The 18,853-nt window shown below is 38.6% G+C and overlaps 1 protein-coding gene across 1 annotated transcript in view; it reads right to left on the bottom strand.

The window, feature by feature from the left end:
• Positions 1-18,853, bottom strand: part of HMCN1 (hemicentin 1) — a 196,023-nt gene that overhangs the window by 140,882 nt on the left and 36,288 nt on the right. The window contains exons 3-6 of the mRNA XM_065674233.1: positions 17,441-17,599; positions 15,676-15,798; positions 4,334-4,505; positions 2,600-2,706 (exon numbers count right to left, since the gene is read on the bottom strand). Of these exons, the coding sequence (XP_065530305.1) occupies positions 2,600-2,706; positions 4,334-4,505; positions 15,676-15,798; positions 17,441-17,599 (561 nt within the window). The remainder of the gene's footprint in view (positions 1-2,599; positions 2,707-4,333; positions 4,506-15,675; positions 15,799-17,440; positions 17,600-18,853) is intronic.

Raw genomic sequence — 18,853 nt, 5'->3', positions numbered from 1 at the left:
ACACGAAAACTTGTAGTTCATAGAATCATAGAATCATAGAATAGTTAGGATTGGAAAGGACCTCAAGATCATCTAGTTCCAGCCTCCCTGCCATAGGCAGGGACACCTCATACTAAATCATCCCACACAAGGCTTCACCCAACCTGGCCTTGAACACCGCCAGGGATGGAGCACTCACAACCTCCCTGGGCAACCGATTCCAGTGTCTCACCACCCTAACAGGAAAGAATTTCCTCCTTATATCCAGTCTAAACTTCCCCTGTTTAAGTTTTAACCCATTACCCCTTGTCATGTCACTACAGTCCATGACAAAAAGTCCCTCCGCAGCATCCCTATAGGCCCCCTTCAGGTACTGGAAGGCTGCTATGAGGTCTCCATGCAGCCTTCTCTTCACCAGGCTGAACAGACCCAACTTCCTCAGCCTGTCTTCATACGGGAGGTGCTCCAGTCCCCTGATCATCCTCGTGGCCCTCCTCTGGACTTGTTCCAACAGTTCCATGTCCTTTTTATATTGAGGACACCAGAACTGAACACAATACTCCAGGTGAGGTCTCACAACAGGTTCACCTCCTTCGACCTGCTGGTCACGCTCCTTTTGATGCAACCCAGGATACGGTTGGCTTTCTGGGCTGCGAGCGCACACTGCCAGCTCATGTTCATTTTCTCATTGACCAGCACCCCCAAGTCCTTCTCCACAGCGCTGCTCTGAATCTCTTCTTTGCCCAATCTGTAGCTGTGCCTGGGATTGCTCCGACCCAGGTGTAGGACCTTGCACTTGTCATGGTTGAACTTAATAAGGTTGGCATCAGCCCACCTCACAAGCGTGTCAAGGTCCCTCTGGATGGCATCCCTTCCCTCCAGCGTATCAACCGAACGACATAGATTGGTGTCATTGACAAACTTGCTGAGGGCGCACTCAATCCCACTGTCCATGTCAGCGGTGAAGATGTTAAGTAAGACCGGTCCCAACACCGGTCCCTGAGGGACACCACTTGTTACCAGTCTCCAGACGGACATGGAGCCATTGATCACAACTCTTTGTGTGCGGCCAGCCAGCCAGTTCTTTATCCACCGAGTGGTCCATCCATCAAATTGATATCTCTCCAATTTAGAGAGAAGGATGTTGTGTGGGACAGTGTCAAATGCTTTGCACAAGTCCTGGTAGATGACATCAACTGCTTTACCCTTGTTCATAATGCATTCCTTCCTCTCCCCCAACCTAAGCACCTGTGTCACAACATGCTATCCCCTACAAACCAGCTCAATGTACAGATTCAACTGCATTTTTTTGAAGATAATTTGTCCACAAAACATAGTTAACAACTGTGATTTCTACATAAACAGTTAAGCCTTGCACAGATTTTAAGGTGTCTCAGAATTTACTATATTATAATAAGAGTGCTCTTGCTCATCCCTTTTTCCCGTTACGGTTTCAGGTATGCAAGGTTTTGGCCTGCTAAACTGTATTAACTTGAATCTCTGCTAAATTAGGGTTAAGGGTAGTCTAAACAATCCACCTGTTTTATGCATACATTTACTGATCTATGAATGGTAGAGTCATTAGCTACACTAGCTTCAGCTCATAGCCGCACTCTCTTTTGTGTAGCAGCAGGCCATAAGCATTTTTGGAGGTTATTGCCTTTACACGTTTTCACCACATGCCTCACAACCATAATACAGCACTCGTGTCCAACAGCAAACATTTGAACTAGCACTGCTACCCAGAGAAAATCCTCTAGAACCATAGTTCCAAGTGGCCCTTTACTCACTAAGATATTTTGTTCTTTCATTACAGAAGCAAGTATGTTAATCTATCATTAACCAGGAGCTGGTTGATTGCTACAACTGTCACAACCAGCAGGTACGATTGCTCTTCATCTCTTTCAGTACATATTAATTGTGACCAGTGTAAGGATCCTTCAGCAAAACTCAAGGAATTCTCCTACATTCTGTTGTAGGAGTAGCAACCTTTCACACAGGGAGCTTAATCTAGGGGTCACCACAGTCAGTTTCAATAAGATCATTTCAGCAGAGTTCATGATTCTTTCCTGTTGGGTATAGCTCCTGATCATTTTGATCTTAACTTCTTAAATTTTCCAGTTCCTTTAGGGTGCATTCTGCAACTCTATGTGCTAGGATAGCTCTCACAAGAACAAGTTGATTTACCATACTGTAGTATTTAAATACTTTACTGATAAGGATTTCAAATTGAATGTATACTTATTGACTTTGAGAACCTACTGATGTAATCTCTGGCCTGAAAAGTGCACATCATCTCCCTCTCCCCATCTTCCAAACATGTTACACATAGCAAAGACCCTACCAAAGTGCCCACTCCCTCTACACTAGAGTCCAGAATTTCGGTGCTCGCTTCATCTTCTTGCCATCCAAAGGAAAGAATGGCCCAAGAATTTGATGTAGAGATAGTAATATCTAGTATGTTACTATGTTGATAAGGGTTGTGTACTACTGCCTTCTAAATAGGTCACAACATACATGTCAGAAAGAATATGAGTATCTATGTTAAACGTAGTCAATCGGTATACAACCTCTTTTAAGCTACAGGACAAGTTATACATGATTTCTGCAATAATTTTACCTTAATTGTCCATGTTCCAGGCTCTGGATCTTTGACATTTACTACCTTTGCAGAGTTGTGGATATTTAGCAATTCATTCAGTCCTGATCCTTTACTGATCTGCTTGCCTAAAAAAAAAACAACAAAACAAACCACAACAGGGAGTAACTACAGTATTATTGTTCTGTACTGATGCATTTTTGATACTTGACTTCCTATTTAGCAGTGAATGACAATTTACAACGGTCAAAATTCCTTGTAATACTTTGCTAAAATATTAAAAATGTTCATTTATTTTCACTCTTTTCATTCACTTGGGAAGATTGATACAGCCTGCAGCAATAGAGAGCTGTGGGAAACCCAGCTGTGAGAAAAATAACTTGTTTTATTCAGAGAAAATACTCCACTTTCAGTGAAAAAACACAGAAGCAAACTCCCCTGAAGGATATCTTAGACTTGCCCTAACCTAACAGCCAGCCCACTTACTCTTCCACCCTCCAGGCTTATTTCAAGCAAGATAAATTCCATAGTAAAAATACTGACAAGCCAGGTTCTCCTGGCAGAGGAGCATAAGCCTGTGACTAACAGGAGGAATACATACATCTTCACAGGGAATTAGCAGCCTGTTAGACATCCATTAAAGAGTGGAAATTTTCATACTGCACCACACTTTATACGTAGACCGGTACATACTAATATATGATGGTTGCATGCAGGAACTGGTTCTCTATAGAGGCATTTTTCTCCCTCAAGGCTAACTATGAAGTACCATCAGTACTAAAGGGAAAGCTGAAGTTGAGAATGGGATGTCCCACCATCAATTTTTAAGGCCTTTTTAGATATGCCCCAACTAACTTCAGTGAAACTATGTGGATTTATGTGCACGGATCTGACCAATAAGAAAGGAAAACATACAGATGAGGTGTCAACTTCAGCTAAGGAAAACATACAGATGGGGTCAACTTCAGCTAAGCTTGACAGTTGCACCCAGGATTGTGCATTATCATGGTTTGAAGAGACACAGTATAAGCAAATTTCTTTCCTGAAAACAAACAAGAATGCCTCAGTGGAGGGCAGACCAGGTTATATTGCAGGGAACTCATTTAATGCATAAAATATTTCGAAGATAACAAAACTTAAGCTATAACCTTAGCCAACAGCCATTCAGAGAAGATAAAGTATGATCTGTATTTATTTCCTGTTCCAGGTTCCTAAAGCATCAACATAACGACAAACAGTAGATTTGTTAAAAAAATGCCTTCAATTACAAATTAATATCCGATTCTGCCATTGCATTCTCACACATGGTTCAGCTAGAGGTGGACACAAGACAGGGTCTGATTAGGGTTCAAAGAACCTTTCACCACATAAAATACAACCATCATGTATAACCCTTAAACGATGGTTCAGTGACTGCATAAATACATGAAAAACAAAAGTGTCCAGAAATTTGGAATACAAGGAAAAGCAGTAAGAAAGTAGATGGAGATGAAATGAAGTGGTCAGAACAGAGAGATTTCCAATTTCCTCCAAGTCAAAGAGTTGGAACTCCTGGATTAACTTAAATGTCAGTAGTGCAAATACCCAAAGATTCTATATTTTAAAAATAAAATTTAAAATATCCTGAAACATTGATACTGGTTTGCAGAATGTGGAACTGTTTCAGAATGTTCTCCTATTGGAGGCAGTAGAGATTTTTTTTTTTTTTCATTCACCTTTTTTTGTTATTGCAAAAGAAGGTATAAATTACTTCACCTAATGGATCATGAATTTCAATTGCTGGTGAAGGACCACTCAAGGACACTGTAACCTCTTTCAGACTTGGATCAAAAGGGATCTGCCAAGTATTTACAGCCATCTTCAAATGGTCTGTAGACAAGAGATGCACTTTGGAAGCTTGAACAGCTTCTTCAACCCATTTTAATACCTAGAAGAAAAAACAACAGTTGTTATTATGCCGTCAACAGTGTTTCCTGTTGAAATATTTTCTGTTGAAATACTGTCTCTACTGTCTTCTAGAGATTCCATGTTAACTTCTATTATAATAGAAGTTCACTACTTCCACCTATGATCCTACTGTCCTATGACATGCAGCTACCACATCAACCTGAGCAAACGGAGTAATAATGTATCTTTTAATAGAAGATACCACTTGAAGCCGCAATCAGCATGATGTTTAAAGGAGCACAGATACAGACCTGGATACACCTCTACACAACATCCAAATGTACACTTCTAAGAAGGAATTAGGGGTACCAATCTATGCATACTTGTGGTCATCAACTAATTACCTGAAGCAAGAAGGAAAGCTCATATATTCATATGTACTGACTAATTTCCATCTATGGACTTTATCAATTTCCACCCCATGCCCCCCAAACACCTAATACTAATTATTATTAGTCACATCATGCAGGTCAGAATATAGGGGAACAATGTGTGCCTTACAGAATTATAGTCCTTAACTTTAAAAATTTCAACCAATGATTATCAAGGGAGGAGGAGGAGAAGGGGGAGAGGAAAGGGGAGGAAAAGCAGAGGTCTGTATCACCCTTTTCAAGAGAAAACAAATGAGTGAAGTTGAGCTTGGGAAAGGGTAGCAAAAGGTGTTCATACTTGTTTCCCACTACCTGAATGAGTAATTAAATATCTATTTTAATTGGCAACAAAGTAATTTTCCTTAAGTCAAGCTTGTTTTGCCCTCAGTGGTGATTGGTAAGTTACTTCCCTGTCTTTTCTTGACCTGGAAGGTTTCTCACCCATTCCTCCTATTTTCTCTCCCTGCCCAGCTGCAGGGAGTGAGCAAACAGCTGAGTAGGAGCTCAGGTGTTGACGTCAAGACTAGCCCACTGCAATCAAAAAATTCAACCTCCCCCCAAAAGACACCTGGTCTGTCAAAATAGTTAACCACAACTTTTAAAGGAGCGGTCAGTTACACCAGTTCAACTGGTCAGTGTGCAAGACTTGGAAACCAACAATAAACTAACCTGTCACCTGTCAACCACAGAGGGCTTAAGAGTTAAGTCTTTAGTTCTAGGACCCCATTCAGCACACTAGACCAGAAAAGCCTTTTCCTTGGCTTGTTGGGCATAATTTGCATACTTTCTCAATTTAAAAATAAGAGTTATACCCCAGGTTTCTGTGTAAGATAGCTTTGTGATAGAAACTAGATTCTAGGCTGTTTTAAAGAAAAATGTACTTGTTATATGTTATAGTATGAATGTTCAGCAACCTTTGTGCAAATGTGAAAGAAGTTTAAATAAGTGAAGGGCAACATTCAAAATGCATTTGAAATGGTGGGGGAACATTTTCATAAATTATTGTCTTCCCCTATCAGTAATGTCTAACCTGAGACATGCTGAATGCTCCCAACACAATGTGAAGTGAAACAGCATTGACCATGTAACAAAAAAGCTGCGTGCCCTCTCCATAAGGGTCTGAGCAAGCAAGGTACTTGGGCATGCTTTCAAAAGAACAGAAAAAAGTAACAGTAAAATTAACTATTAACTACTCACAATCCACAAAGTAACATGACCCATGTGAGAAATACAGTTTCTGCAACAGCTAGTGACACCAGCTATTCAGGAAATGTGTTTACTTTAGACAAGCCTGCAACAGGCTTCAAAACGATCCAGCCAATTTTAAGTTTTACCTTTAGAAATTACACATTTGGTTCCAAAAATGCTTCCAAAAGAAATGTCAATCTGTTCTACTCACTGTATACAGAAATGAGCAAGACACTTTTTTGTATTAGGTATATGAAAAAGTTTCCATTTTATTACAGAATCTTAACTCCATGGGTAAGTTCTTAAACTAATTATAAAATACGAATTTTCAGAAGAAAGGAATTTTCCAGCCTAGCTGAAAGTCATTTCAAGAGACTTAAGCAAAATAAATCATAGAATCATAGAATAGTTAGGGTTGGAAAGGACCTTAAGATCATATAGTTCTAACCTCCCTGCCATGGGCAGGGACACCTCACACTAACCATGTCATCCAAGCTCTGTCCAACTGGGCCTTGAATGCCACCAGGGATGGAGCATTCACAGGTTTCCTGGGCAACCCATTCCAGTGCCTCACCACCCTAACAGGAAAGAATTTCCTCCTTATATCCAACCTAAACTTCCCCTGTTTAAGTTTTAGCCCGTTACCCCTTGTCCTATCACTACAGCCCCTAGTGAAATCAAGTCACAAGGTAAAACATCATTACAGGAATTGGAATAATATTGGTAATTATATACAAAATTCTTTCTTAAGCTCAGAAGGGTTAATATAACAAGCCAAAAATTTGGTAAAATGACAGTGTAACATAGATATGACAGAAGAAAAACACCCTGATCTGTTATTTCCAAATTACCTTTTGGTTTAGGGGGTTTTGGTTTGCAGATGTTTTGTTCATTTGTTTTAACAACAAAATCAGGTAACAGTTTTAGCTCCCATAACATGTTTTAGGGGTCTTCTAGTAATCACTACCTCATCCCCAACTCCTGACCATCAACCTGACATGCCTCTTCCTAAGCAGCAACCACCAACCACAGCAATTGGCAAGATAGAGATAGCAACCCACACATTCCAGCAGTCATGGACTAGTTCTGTGCTTACTACTCATGCTTGGAAAGAGTTAGAAAGTCTAAGCTTTCAGCAGCTTAGTTCATTTCCACAATTTAACCTCATTCTTTATCACTTGCTTAGTTTTCTATTAAAACCATTATTTCACTGTGAATACAAGCTAGAAAACACCAATGGAAAGAAAATGCAATTCTACCTAGACCAATCTGTAAGCACCACTAAATCTTACAAACCATTCCACAGGAATATGGAAATTGTTTCTGAGGTGCAAGCAGCATAAAGAATTCCTTTCTCTTTCCTTCTTGAAACCGCTCATTCTCCTTTCTAAAGTTCACTGCCCCTACTTAGCTGCTTCTGGGGTCATGTTGCAAGCCAGATCATTAGAATCATAGAATAATTAAAAGCAACTGGATTGAAAACAACCCATCAAAGAGGGGGAAAATGTCTTAAACCACAGACACCAAAACCCCACAGTATACAACTTCAGGAAAAGAATTTTAGACAGGTCCTTTCAGCTCTAAAACTTGTGTGTATTTATTGTGGGTTTTTTCCTCCAATTATGTCTCTTGCTCTACTACATCTTATTTATCTCCTTTAAAACAAATCTCACTTTCACACAGCATAGCTCATTTCAAGATTGAATATAAGGAGGAAATTCTTTCCTGTTAGGGTGGTGAGGCACTGGAATCGGTTGCCCAGGGAGGTTGTGAGTGCTCCATCCCTGGCAGTGTTCAAGGCCAGGTTGGATGAAGCCTTGGGTGGGATGGTTTAGTGTGAGGTGTCCCTGTCCATGGCAGGGGGGTTGGAACTAGATGATCTTGAGGTCCTTTCCAACCCTAACTATTCTATGATTCTATGATTCTATGTTACTTCTACAAAAGTGGGAGGCAGTGGAAAGTTTATCAGGATGCAGCCCTTTATTTCAAAACAAGCAAGCGAATAGGGAAAAAAAAAAGTCTGTGAAAACATACTTTTGAGCCCCAGACATCCTTTTTGGCAGACAGGAGAGCTGAGCCATTGAAATTGTTTCTAACACTCATTTATTTCAAAGCTTAATTATATGAGGCTTTAATTAACTGCTTTACTGTTGCCTATCACTGAAAACACAGGCAACACTTAATGATGCACAGCAGTCTAATGTACTTCAGGAGAATAAAGGACATTTTCAGACTAGAAAAGGAATTTTCACTAAAGAAAGTGATGTGAATTCAATATACTCCTTTCCCCTGTCAATGATGATAAAGTAATTTCAGTTAGCCATAAAGTCTATTTAAACAACGCTACCACAAAAATATGGACACCAATCCACGTAGCATGAGGAAAAGAAGAGCCTACCTTGCACCCCAACTCTTCACAGGTCCATTGCTGAAACAAGTATACTTGCAAATGTGATTCTACTCTGATTCTTTCAAGGAATTTTACTGGTCTTTGGACAGCAGAAACATATCTGGTATAAAAAGACTGGCTTCAACTTCTGCTGGGCCACCTTTCTTCAAAACATAGACCATGAGTGCCTCTTGGGCATGTTCCCAGTGACCAAACATCAGCCCTTTCTGGGTGTGGAAGGCAATCAGCTCCTTAGGTTTTGGTTTCTTTGGTGAAACAATCAAACATAGGATTCACTGTATGCGACCAGGCTTGTTTTAATCAAGGCGAGGATATTTTTAATATCCATCTGCTTTCAGAAGGCTTCAAAATGACTGTTAAAAAAAAAAACCCAACCAACAACAACAACAAAAAAAAAAACAAACCCCAAAAAACAGACAACAAAAAAACCACAAACACCTCAGTCTTGGATTTTTGATTCAATTTAAACCAGCTGAGTTTGAATTAAGGGTATTTTCAACTGGGTACACACTGTTTTGTGGTCCCTGCTGGAACTAGATAATTTGTAGGCAGTAAAAACAAATTCTGGGGATGTAAAAATATTTGAACATTAACCAAGATCCAGTCTGAGTCCTGAACAGAGACTGAGGTCAAACTTCTCTGTTTTAAATCTTCACCAAGGTGGTTTTTGTTATAAATGAAAACAGTCTTCAACTATGCAAGTGCCTTGTAGACCCTTTTGGTTAACTACTACAGTTTGATAATTTACCTAATGGAATAAATGAAAAATTAAAAGAAGTATTGGCATAGTTTCATCTCAGGTGTATAACAAATTTCAAGGGTAATAGGTTGTCATCTGTGCATCTTACAGAATGAGAACACCTACGCCTGCTCTTGAAGCACATCATAAGGTTCTTCTGGTTCTGATTATCTTTCAGTATTAATGACACACTTAATTCTATTATCTTTCCTTGTCTTTTTGTGCACATGAAGTGGAAGATGACAGGGACTAGCTGTCATGGATTTTTCAAAAGGAGGTAGTGGTTAGTGGGTTGAACTCTTCCACCCAGCATACAATTCAGAGTTTGATCTTTTTTCTTTCATTCCAACAGCTGAGTAGTGAGGACATGAAAACAAATCACTGTGAAGATTCTAAAAGTACCTCTCCTACTTCTGTAACTCTTACATTTGTTACCTCAGGAAAAAAAAATAAAATACGAGTTTTCTTTTGAAATCTATGAAGCTCTGAAGAGCAGATAGATATGTTTTATATTTCTACTTTGTATTCACAGTAAGTCAAGTGGGGCTGGCTCAAGATCTTGAGGGAAGTCTAACCAACACTAAGCTTTATGCATGGGCTCTCAAGCACACATTATGCCAACTATGACTGACCTCAGGCACATGGAAATGTATTTTTATATACATTTATGTGTACATATTGATCTAGTTATATAAAGTATGATTTTTAGACCTTTCAGTTCCTATAATTGTACAGAATAAGTTGACAAGGGCTTTGTCCTCATTCTTATATTTTTAGTTTGTGTGATTACTTTGCATAACTGCCAAGTTGTTACATTAGCCACACCACACAGGAGTGTTATCTGAACAGATAAAGCAATCAAGTACTTAAATATGACAGCAAATGCTGTAAACCCTAGCTAAAATTCCTTTAAAATAAAATGCATCATCCCAGGGAAGAACTATATTGTGCAACTGTCATTTCAGAAGAAAAGAAAGCAAGAACAGCTTTGGTGTGAACCCAAGTATATAGCAGGAGTAGAAGCCACTGAGAACAAGTAAGAGGCTTAAATTCAGAGTAGAACCTGACTGCAGTTTCTAACAGTTTTTCAATTTCAGAAATAACAATGCAAAGCAACAGAATAACCCAGCTGTCTTAAGTCTGGCAGTAACTTGCTTGTCTAGTTAAATTTTTCCCCAAAGTTCAACAGGCAACTCTGGGAGATCCATTTCCCAACTCTGTCATTCCTCAGAGGTTTGCAATACTGTTGTAACACTAGTTTGGAAATAGATTGTTGTGAGTTTCGTTTTTGGGTTTTTTTTTTTTTTGGTTGGTTCTTTTTTTTGCCGTTGGGACCCTTACCAAAACCCCCCAGAACAGCAGCAGCTTTGTTGTTCTGCCAAAATGTGACTTGATTAATATTATTTGAGGGGGAAGGGCAAATACAGAAATAATTTATAACATTCCTCCAGAGATTTTGCTCTAGCAACCTGCCCTGCTGTCAGGTCATTTCTTGGAATGTGTACTGAAACCTGGAAAAATCTATGGAGCATGGTCTCTATTCCCATTTGTTTACTCCGGGTTTCAAAAATATTTCTCCAACAGTCAAAGCAACAGGATTTGAAGTTAACTGTTTCACTGCTTAAGTATATGAACTTACTATACTTATTTTTCTCTTCCACACAAATAGAAAAATATTTTAATACTGCTTTTAAATGCACATCTAAAAATATGATTCAGTGCATGTGAAAGTTATACTACAAAAATAAATCATAAAGCATATTTTTGGTGTTGGATCTCAAGCTTCTCAAAGTTAAGAAACGTAAGGAATTAAGCATGCCTCCTTTCAACTGTCTTTACAATATCCTTTTGCAGTTGGTTCATGACAGTCCTTATGCACATGATCACAGCCTCTTTTTTTTTTCCCAGAAAACCCAAGTTTCATATAAAACAGAGAAAGGACAGCTGTAACTTTTTTTTCCTTACTTGTTTGGCATTCACTGTACAGTACATATTTTCAGAGCAGAAGTGTACTATCCAAGGCAGCATTCAGCTGTTTCTCCCATGAAACCATTCCTTGTTTTCCTATGAAAATGGATACTGACTGTTTGGGATGGTGGGAGAAGAAAAGGCAAGAAACAGGACTATGCAAGAAACCTTTTTTCTAAGGTGCAATTTTGAGGTTTTGCCTTTGTGGCTTTGTCATTTTCCTATTATTCTTGTAAAACAGTGGAGGGCCTTTTATGTTTTTAACAAAGTGAAACAAAATTCACAACTGCTTCCTCATGTAGTATCATCCAAACATACACTTGGTTCATAACATGCTACGGACCTCCAACATTACCCTAAGCTGTTTCAGCATAATTTCCAAGTTGTCATTTTCTGCAAGAATTAGCAGCCAGGAGAAATAGGATGCTTTTCCATTGAGTTTTAGAGACTTTCATTCACAGCAAAGCATTCATGAGTGTAAAGAATAGTGGATTCCATTTCACATCCACATGATCTTACAGACATTAACCTTCTGCACTTTCCTTTCAAGAATGACCTTTTTGTAACATTCTTTTTAACATATTCTGTTACCAGTCTTGTCCTATCCCGATCTTCAGTCCCCTCCCCATCTCCTTTCATTCACATCAGCACTTCATTCACAGACTTCTTACCTATTCAAAACTCTTCCCCATCCCCCACCCCTTCAGTCTTATCCACCTTTCAAGTCTCTCTGCAAAATCCCCTTTTTCCACCAAAGTCAGCACAATGCTTTCAGTTCTCCTCAGCTCAATGTTCTGTATATGGAACATCTATTTCTACTTATTTCAAAAATCAGTAAGAAAGCTGCATTTTTAAGCAGCCTAGGGAAAATTTTCCCTTCCTGCAGGAAGGCTAGAATAAGAAAAATAAAGTGTTTCAATACTAGAAGAAATGGAAAACTACTATTCAGTCTCAGTTCTTGTGAACTCCCAGCTTTATCCATACAATTCAGACACAGTAATAACTCATTTTAACCACAAACAATCAAAATTACCTGGAGGCATGGTGTGAACCACCAATGATTAATTAATCTCCACTGTTTTTAAGCTGTACCAAATTCATACTGTGATGATGATCACTGTTCGTGTTAACACCAGTTATGGCATCAGTTCAAACCTTTAGGCATCAGAATTATTTACAAGAATTTCCTTACAGTACTCTACTATGAGGTGAATATGTAAGTGTGGTGTCATTCAAAATTAGTACTTTCTGGAAAGATACAATTAAATTGTACATGGTTGTGAAAATATAGATTCTGTTCCTAACCCAAAAATTTAACCTCTGCAACCTCACCATAGGCAAGGAAATCTCACCCTAAAAAAACACCTGTCAGGATCAGGACTTAAATGCTTTGCTAAAACAAGTATAACTACCTTTCCAAGACACTGGAACCAAAATGAGAATGATACAGTTCTTTTGGATGGAAAGACATTAAATTCAGAACTAATTCAATAAGACAAAAAAACCAAACCAAACAAAAAAAAAAAAAACCAACCAACCAAACAAGCAAAAAAAAAAAAAAAAACAAAAAACAACCAAAAAACCACCCTCAAAACTAGAGAGCAGCTTGAAAAACTATTAAGCAAAGACCATTCAATTGGAATTTAAGTGCAGGAGCATGCTCAATTTTTTAAAAGTACTTTGAAAGTAAAATTTGAACATAAAGCTTTCCCCTTTAAGGGCTCAGATTACAAAATAGACTTCTTCCCTTACAGACCTGGAATCAGATAATTCATCAGATTTTACCAAATATGATGAAAACATATTTGGCCTCTATTAGATACCTATTATGGTTTTTGAGTCCAGAATTACCCCTAAAGATGGCGGTACACCTGATACCTCAAATAAAGGGAAAAAATCTATAAGAATTATATAATAAAAACAAAACTCGTGTTTTGGACTTTAATAATATTCTATTAATCTAATGCACAAAAAACATGGCAAGTTTGTAAAAATATGACCTTCCTCTCATACTGTTAGAGGAGCTTCAGCAAATAAATGAAGATACTTGTATCTTCATATATACATGCTTTGATGGAACAAACCCAACACAACTTTCTCAACTGATAATAATAGTGACCAAGTTAATTGTAATATTTGAGATCATAACATCATTATCAGAAGTGAAAAAAAGGCAATAAGCTGTCTTAGTCTTCTCGATAACACAGGCATTGGATAAGTATCAGGTATTGTTCTATTGTGTTCCTTGTAGTTTATATTGCTTCATTCGCCACTTAAAGCACAAAGGGCAAGCATGAAAGCAATGGTCTGAAACTTTATATGTTAAAAATAGCTTTGTTTGGGGTTTTTCTAGGGTAGAGCAATCAAGAATGTTTTAACAAAACAAGACACTGGTTTGGCAGGGTATTCAGTCAGTGACTTCAGAGATCTTTCCTAATTTACAATTCAGCATTAGCTGTCTCTAGGCCCAAAACAGTCAATATGTTTTAGCATTTATAAACTTCATTCTTCATACATCATTTTGACGAATCAGATAAAAAAGAGGGCAAGGTTTGTTTCTGTTGAATCTTGTCTGAAGGATATAGCCTGAATAGCTGATGCAGATTACTACATCTCCTGTTTATTTTCATCCACTCATTGGTGGAGATGATCTTTGAAAGTAGGATTTCTGATTCAAAACTGAAAACTGCAGCAAAGGTCTTATCTGGGATGAGTGTTTTAGTCAACTCATTTTCACAGTCCCTTATGCCAGACACAGCTTTATGTAAGATCCATGATCACTAAAATTATTTCAGAGTCTTTTGGTTTTGTTTTCAATGCAAATTGTTCAGCGGCTATTGTGAAAGACTTCTGAAAGTGATTTAGAGGAGTTTTTTACCTAACCAACCTCTTACAGGCCACTGAAAAAAAATACAATTATATGAAACAGTGGGTTCTTCCCTCTCCCTCAAAAATCCCTGCAAGAGTTAGCACTTACTGCTATCATCACTTGTTGATATCAGTCTCTGGCTCTTGTGCAGACCACTGGCCATCTAGCCTGCAGATGAGGAGTCCATTATTTGCTCAAAGGAAATGACAAGATGAGACAGGCAGGAGCGGAAAGCGGCTACTGAAATCCTCTGCTTAAAACCTTACTCAAAGACAGACTAACCATTCAAGCAAAAGCTGGTATTTTTGGAAACAGGAAAGTGCCAAGAAATTCAGAAGCCAGGGGTAGGCAGCAACACCACAGTTCATGCCAGCAACACTTAAGAACATGATGTTGCCTACCACCTACAAGTGGCTTTTTCTGCTCACTTTCACCTCTGAACACCAGAAGAAAACAAAAACCAAGCAATCAAATGAAAACTTTATCCTAAAACTTCAATCCTGGCAAAGAGCATTTCCCATTGGCAGTATCCCTTCTGTAAAAAGGGATTTCATGGATTCTCATAGAGACACATTTTACCCTTCATACACAAATAAGAGCAAAATGCAGGTCAGGAACTACATAATTCCAACAACTAATTTCTTTTCCTCTGACTAACTTTTGGAGGATAAATCCTTTGGGAAGTTCCTCCTTTTGATCATCATTGCCAATACCTTATAATATCCTCAATAAGAACTTCAATATTTCTAGACAACAACAGCAATTTATCTTCAACATTCGTTCAAATTTATCTCTCATTGTTCAAATTCCAGGAAAGAAAGAAAAAAGAACAAACTGAAGTAACTTTTTAATAAAAAAACTCATCTAGTTATTGCCTTATACCAGGAAGTCAAAGGAAAAATATTTACAACACTTATAAACAATTCCAGCTCCCCAGATAACTAACATGTGATTTCATCTCTCTTCAAATTATTTTCTCATGCGCTATTGAAATTTCATTTCTGCCTCTAAGATTCATTGGAGTTTTCAAAGAAAATAGTAATTCAAGGCTGTGGGGGTCAGCAATCAAGACTACCAGTAGGTCAGCAAAGCTGTCAAAAGTATTAAAACAATAACCTCAATTAAGAAGTTGTGAACAGTGGAAACATGCTAACTCACACCTATCTGTCCATGATGTGAACACCAGTTTTCTCCAGGCTCATTAGTAATTCTTTCCTTGCTAACAAAATGTTCAATTAAATCCAATACTGCACTCTTATTCAGAGCAGTAAAGACACAGGACTACACAGAGCACAGAACTGCTCCTTATTCTAAAGGCTGTCCTCCTGGAAGCCTTCTGGCATAGGCAGAGGCGAGTTGATGAGGTTCTGTTCAGACATGGCAGTTTACACTTCCCTAACAAAAATAAAATTCACAGAATTACATTCCGATATAACAGATAGAAAAAGAAGGAAGAGAAAGGTGGATCAGAGTCCACACACCAACAGCAGAATACATAGAATTTCCCTTTATGCTTCTTAACCCATGGATCAGGTCATTTAAAGATTTAGAGTATGAGCTTCTGCCTTATATTCTCTATATATTAAAAAATTCAAGCAAAGTTACCTCATTAACTTGTTTTTTGTCCAAGTGAAAAACTTGACCAGAACTTGTTGAGGCAATTTCTTCATAGACTTTGTAGCCAATATGGTCTCTGTCATCACAGTCTCCAGTGAGCACAAATACAACCTACATTGAAAAACAAACAAAAAAACCCAACCAAACCACCAACAAAAATATAATTTGGTACATTGTGCAAACTTCAGGAAAACTTTGCAAAAAAATTGCAAAGACAACATTAAGGCATGACAAAAGAATTGTAGCACTTGGCACAGGTTCATATTACTTTGCAGGAAGGACAGCCATATTGCACTCACTACTGAAGGAAAGAGCAATGAAGAAAAACAGACAAGAATTGTTTTAGAAATGATACTCATCTATCTGTACTTGTACTTCACAGAATACTTATTTCAGAACACCATAAAAACATACACAGAAGGGGTAAGCTGACCAAGAATACACAGGTAGAAGGCTCAGTTACGCTACTTGGAATCACAGAACCGTTTTGGTAGGAAGCGACCTTAAAGATAATCTAGTTCCACCCCGTCCGCCCCCGCCACAGGAAGGGACATCTTGCACTAGAGAGGGTTACTCAAAGCCCCATCTGACTTGACTTGAACACTTCCAGGGATGTGCCAGTATCTCATCCCCCTCACAGTGAAGAACTTCTTCCTAATATCTAATCTAAATCTACCCTCTTTCAGTTTAAAGCAGTTCCCCCTGTCCTATTGCTACTTCCTCTTATAAGATGTCCCTCTCCATATTTCTGGTAGGCCCCCTTTAGGTATCGGGAGGCTGCAAGAAGATCTCCAGAAAGACTTTTTTTCTCCACACTGAACAAGCCCAGCTCTCTCAGCCTGCATTTGTGGCCCCCCTCTTGACCCACTTGAGCAGGTCCACATCCACCTTATACTGGGGGCACCAAGCTGGAAACAGTACTCCAGGTGGGGTCTCATGAGAGTGGAGTAGAAGGGGAGAATCACTTCCCACGACCTGCTGATCATGCATAATTTTCCTAGTGAAGCCATGTTGGCTATCACCAATCACCCCCTTACTATCAATGCACATAGTTTCTCAGAGGACCTTCTCCATGATCCTGCCAGGCACCGAGTTAAGACTGACTGGTCTGTAGTACCCTGGGTCTTGTTTTCTTCCCTTTTTAAAAATGGGGGTCATTTTTCCCCTTTTCCAGTTAGTGGGGTCTTCACAAGACTGCTGTGACATCTCAAACATGATGGATAATGGCTTGGCAACTTCATCCACCAGTTCTCTCAGGACCCGCAGATGCATCTCATCAGGTTCCATGGGCTTGAGCACCATCTTGGATGATCTCAAAACTCATCTTCTCCTACAGTGGCCAGCTCTCCATTCTCCAAGTCCCTGCCTTTGCCTTCTGCAACTTAGGCGGTATGGCTGGAACTCTTGTCAGTGAAGACCAAGGCAAAAACATCGAGTACCTCAGCCTTCTCCATATCCCAGCCAACCAGGTTTCCCAGTTTCCTTAAGGAGAGGGCCCATATTTTCCCTATTTAATTCACAGTATTAAAAGGAATATTCCTTCAAGTTTTTCTTACCCAGATCTGTGAATTCTCTATTAAAAAATATAAGTAAATAAACAAACAAATAAATAAATCCCTAGAACAGTAGTATTTTGGTCTGTTCTGAAAAAAGATTTCACCGAGTCGCACATAAGAAAAATTTTACCCTTCAATATTAAGAAAACAGGGCATTAAATATATGAATCAGCTCAAAATGTAAACCCCTTCTGTACCTGTGATTGTTTCTGTTGAATGAGTTGAAGTACTTCATGGGTAAGTCTGTAATCTTTGGATCGTGCATCAGTAAATACATAGATGAAAGAACCAGGAAGAGAAATTTCTAGAGCAATCTTTATAGCCCCGATGCTCATCTCTGGACAGTCTCCACCACCCTGTTAAAAATTAGAAGAAAAGCAAAGTGTTTTTTTTTTTTAAGGAAAAAGAAAAAAAAAAGAAAAAAGGACATACCAAATAAGTTACTTACTTCTGGGACATTTAACATAAATGCTTTCTTAGCTTCTAATAACTTATTCGCCTTTTTTATCCTAAGCATTGTATAGTTTCTGCAGACCTCTGTCAAGACTCACACTCACAAGCAGCAACTGCAACAGCTCCTTAGGGGAAATAAAAGTCAAAAGAAGCTTTGTCGTCAGCCCTGAAAATGCTTGGTGTCGTAATCAGTCCTGTCTTTGGGAGCACCATGTTTTGGTTAGTTCCAGCTCTTGTGACAGCTTCATTTCCTATAATCACACGCTCCCTTCCTGGCTGGAAATTTAATTGCTCTTGTAGTATGCAGCAGTCACAGGAGGTCATGGTCATAGAAGCAGATGGGAAATGATCTCAACCAAGCAGAGCTGAGCTCCAGGAGGAACTTTAGATACCAGAACAGTAAGAACTTGACCTAGACTTCATACTGTGGGGAGCCAGTGCAGGGAGCTCAGCAGAGGGGGCACAGGTGAGGTGTTCCCTGTGACCTGCGTTGCTAAGTAGACAGCTGCATAGCTGGAGATTTTTCAGACCATGTGTTCAATCAAAATGCTTCCAAGCATGACTTTATTCAACTTTATGTAAAAGTATCTCTTCCTAAATTAAGAATTAGAGGAAAACACTGTTAAATAAAACTTACATAACTTATGCTGTAACTTACATAAAAATTAACTTGGCATATTGAAGACAGAACTTTCTAAGGAGCTGAATAGAAACAGTAAAACCTGCCCCAGCAAACAGCAAGAGACTTCTGCACTTTCAAGTTTAAATATGAAAGTTATTTCTTTTATTTCTAACATACAATTCCTGCGAAGGGAGAAAAAAGATAACGCAATTATTGCATCTAATTTTAATTCTTGAGGTGCCGTCAAAAGTTGTTTTGAAATATACATTCACACAGATACATAAACCAAATACCTGGCCTCCCACAGTCTCCAATCCTTCAGAATTTCATCTGTCCCCAATAAAATGTTCATGTCAGTAACGATTTTTAATCCATCAGTATCTTTAATTCCATTTCAAAGCAAGAATATAAATAAAATTCTCATCTATGTTAATGAATAGGTACATCACCATCGTTCTTTCTATAAGTTGATTCTTTCCAAATGTAGTCTTATTTGTATGGGAAAAGCAAGTTATCAACTTCAGACAGCATGAAA

This window comes from Lathamus discolor, chromosome 3 (assembly GCF_037157495.1).
Source record: "Lathamus discolor isolate bLatDis1 chromosome 3, bLatDis1.hap1, whole genome shotgun sequence".
In the NCBI taxonomy this organism is placed as follows: domain Eukaryota; kingdom Metazoa; phylum Chordata; class Aves; order Psittaciformes; family Psittacidae; genus Lathamus; species Lathamus discolor.
This window is presented reverse-complemented; position numbering and strand designations above follow the sequence as displayed.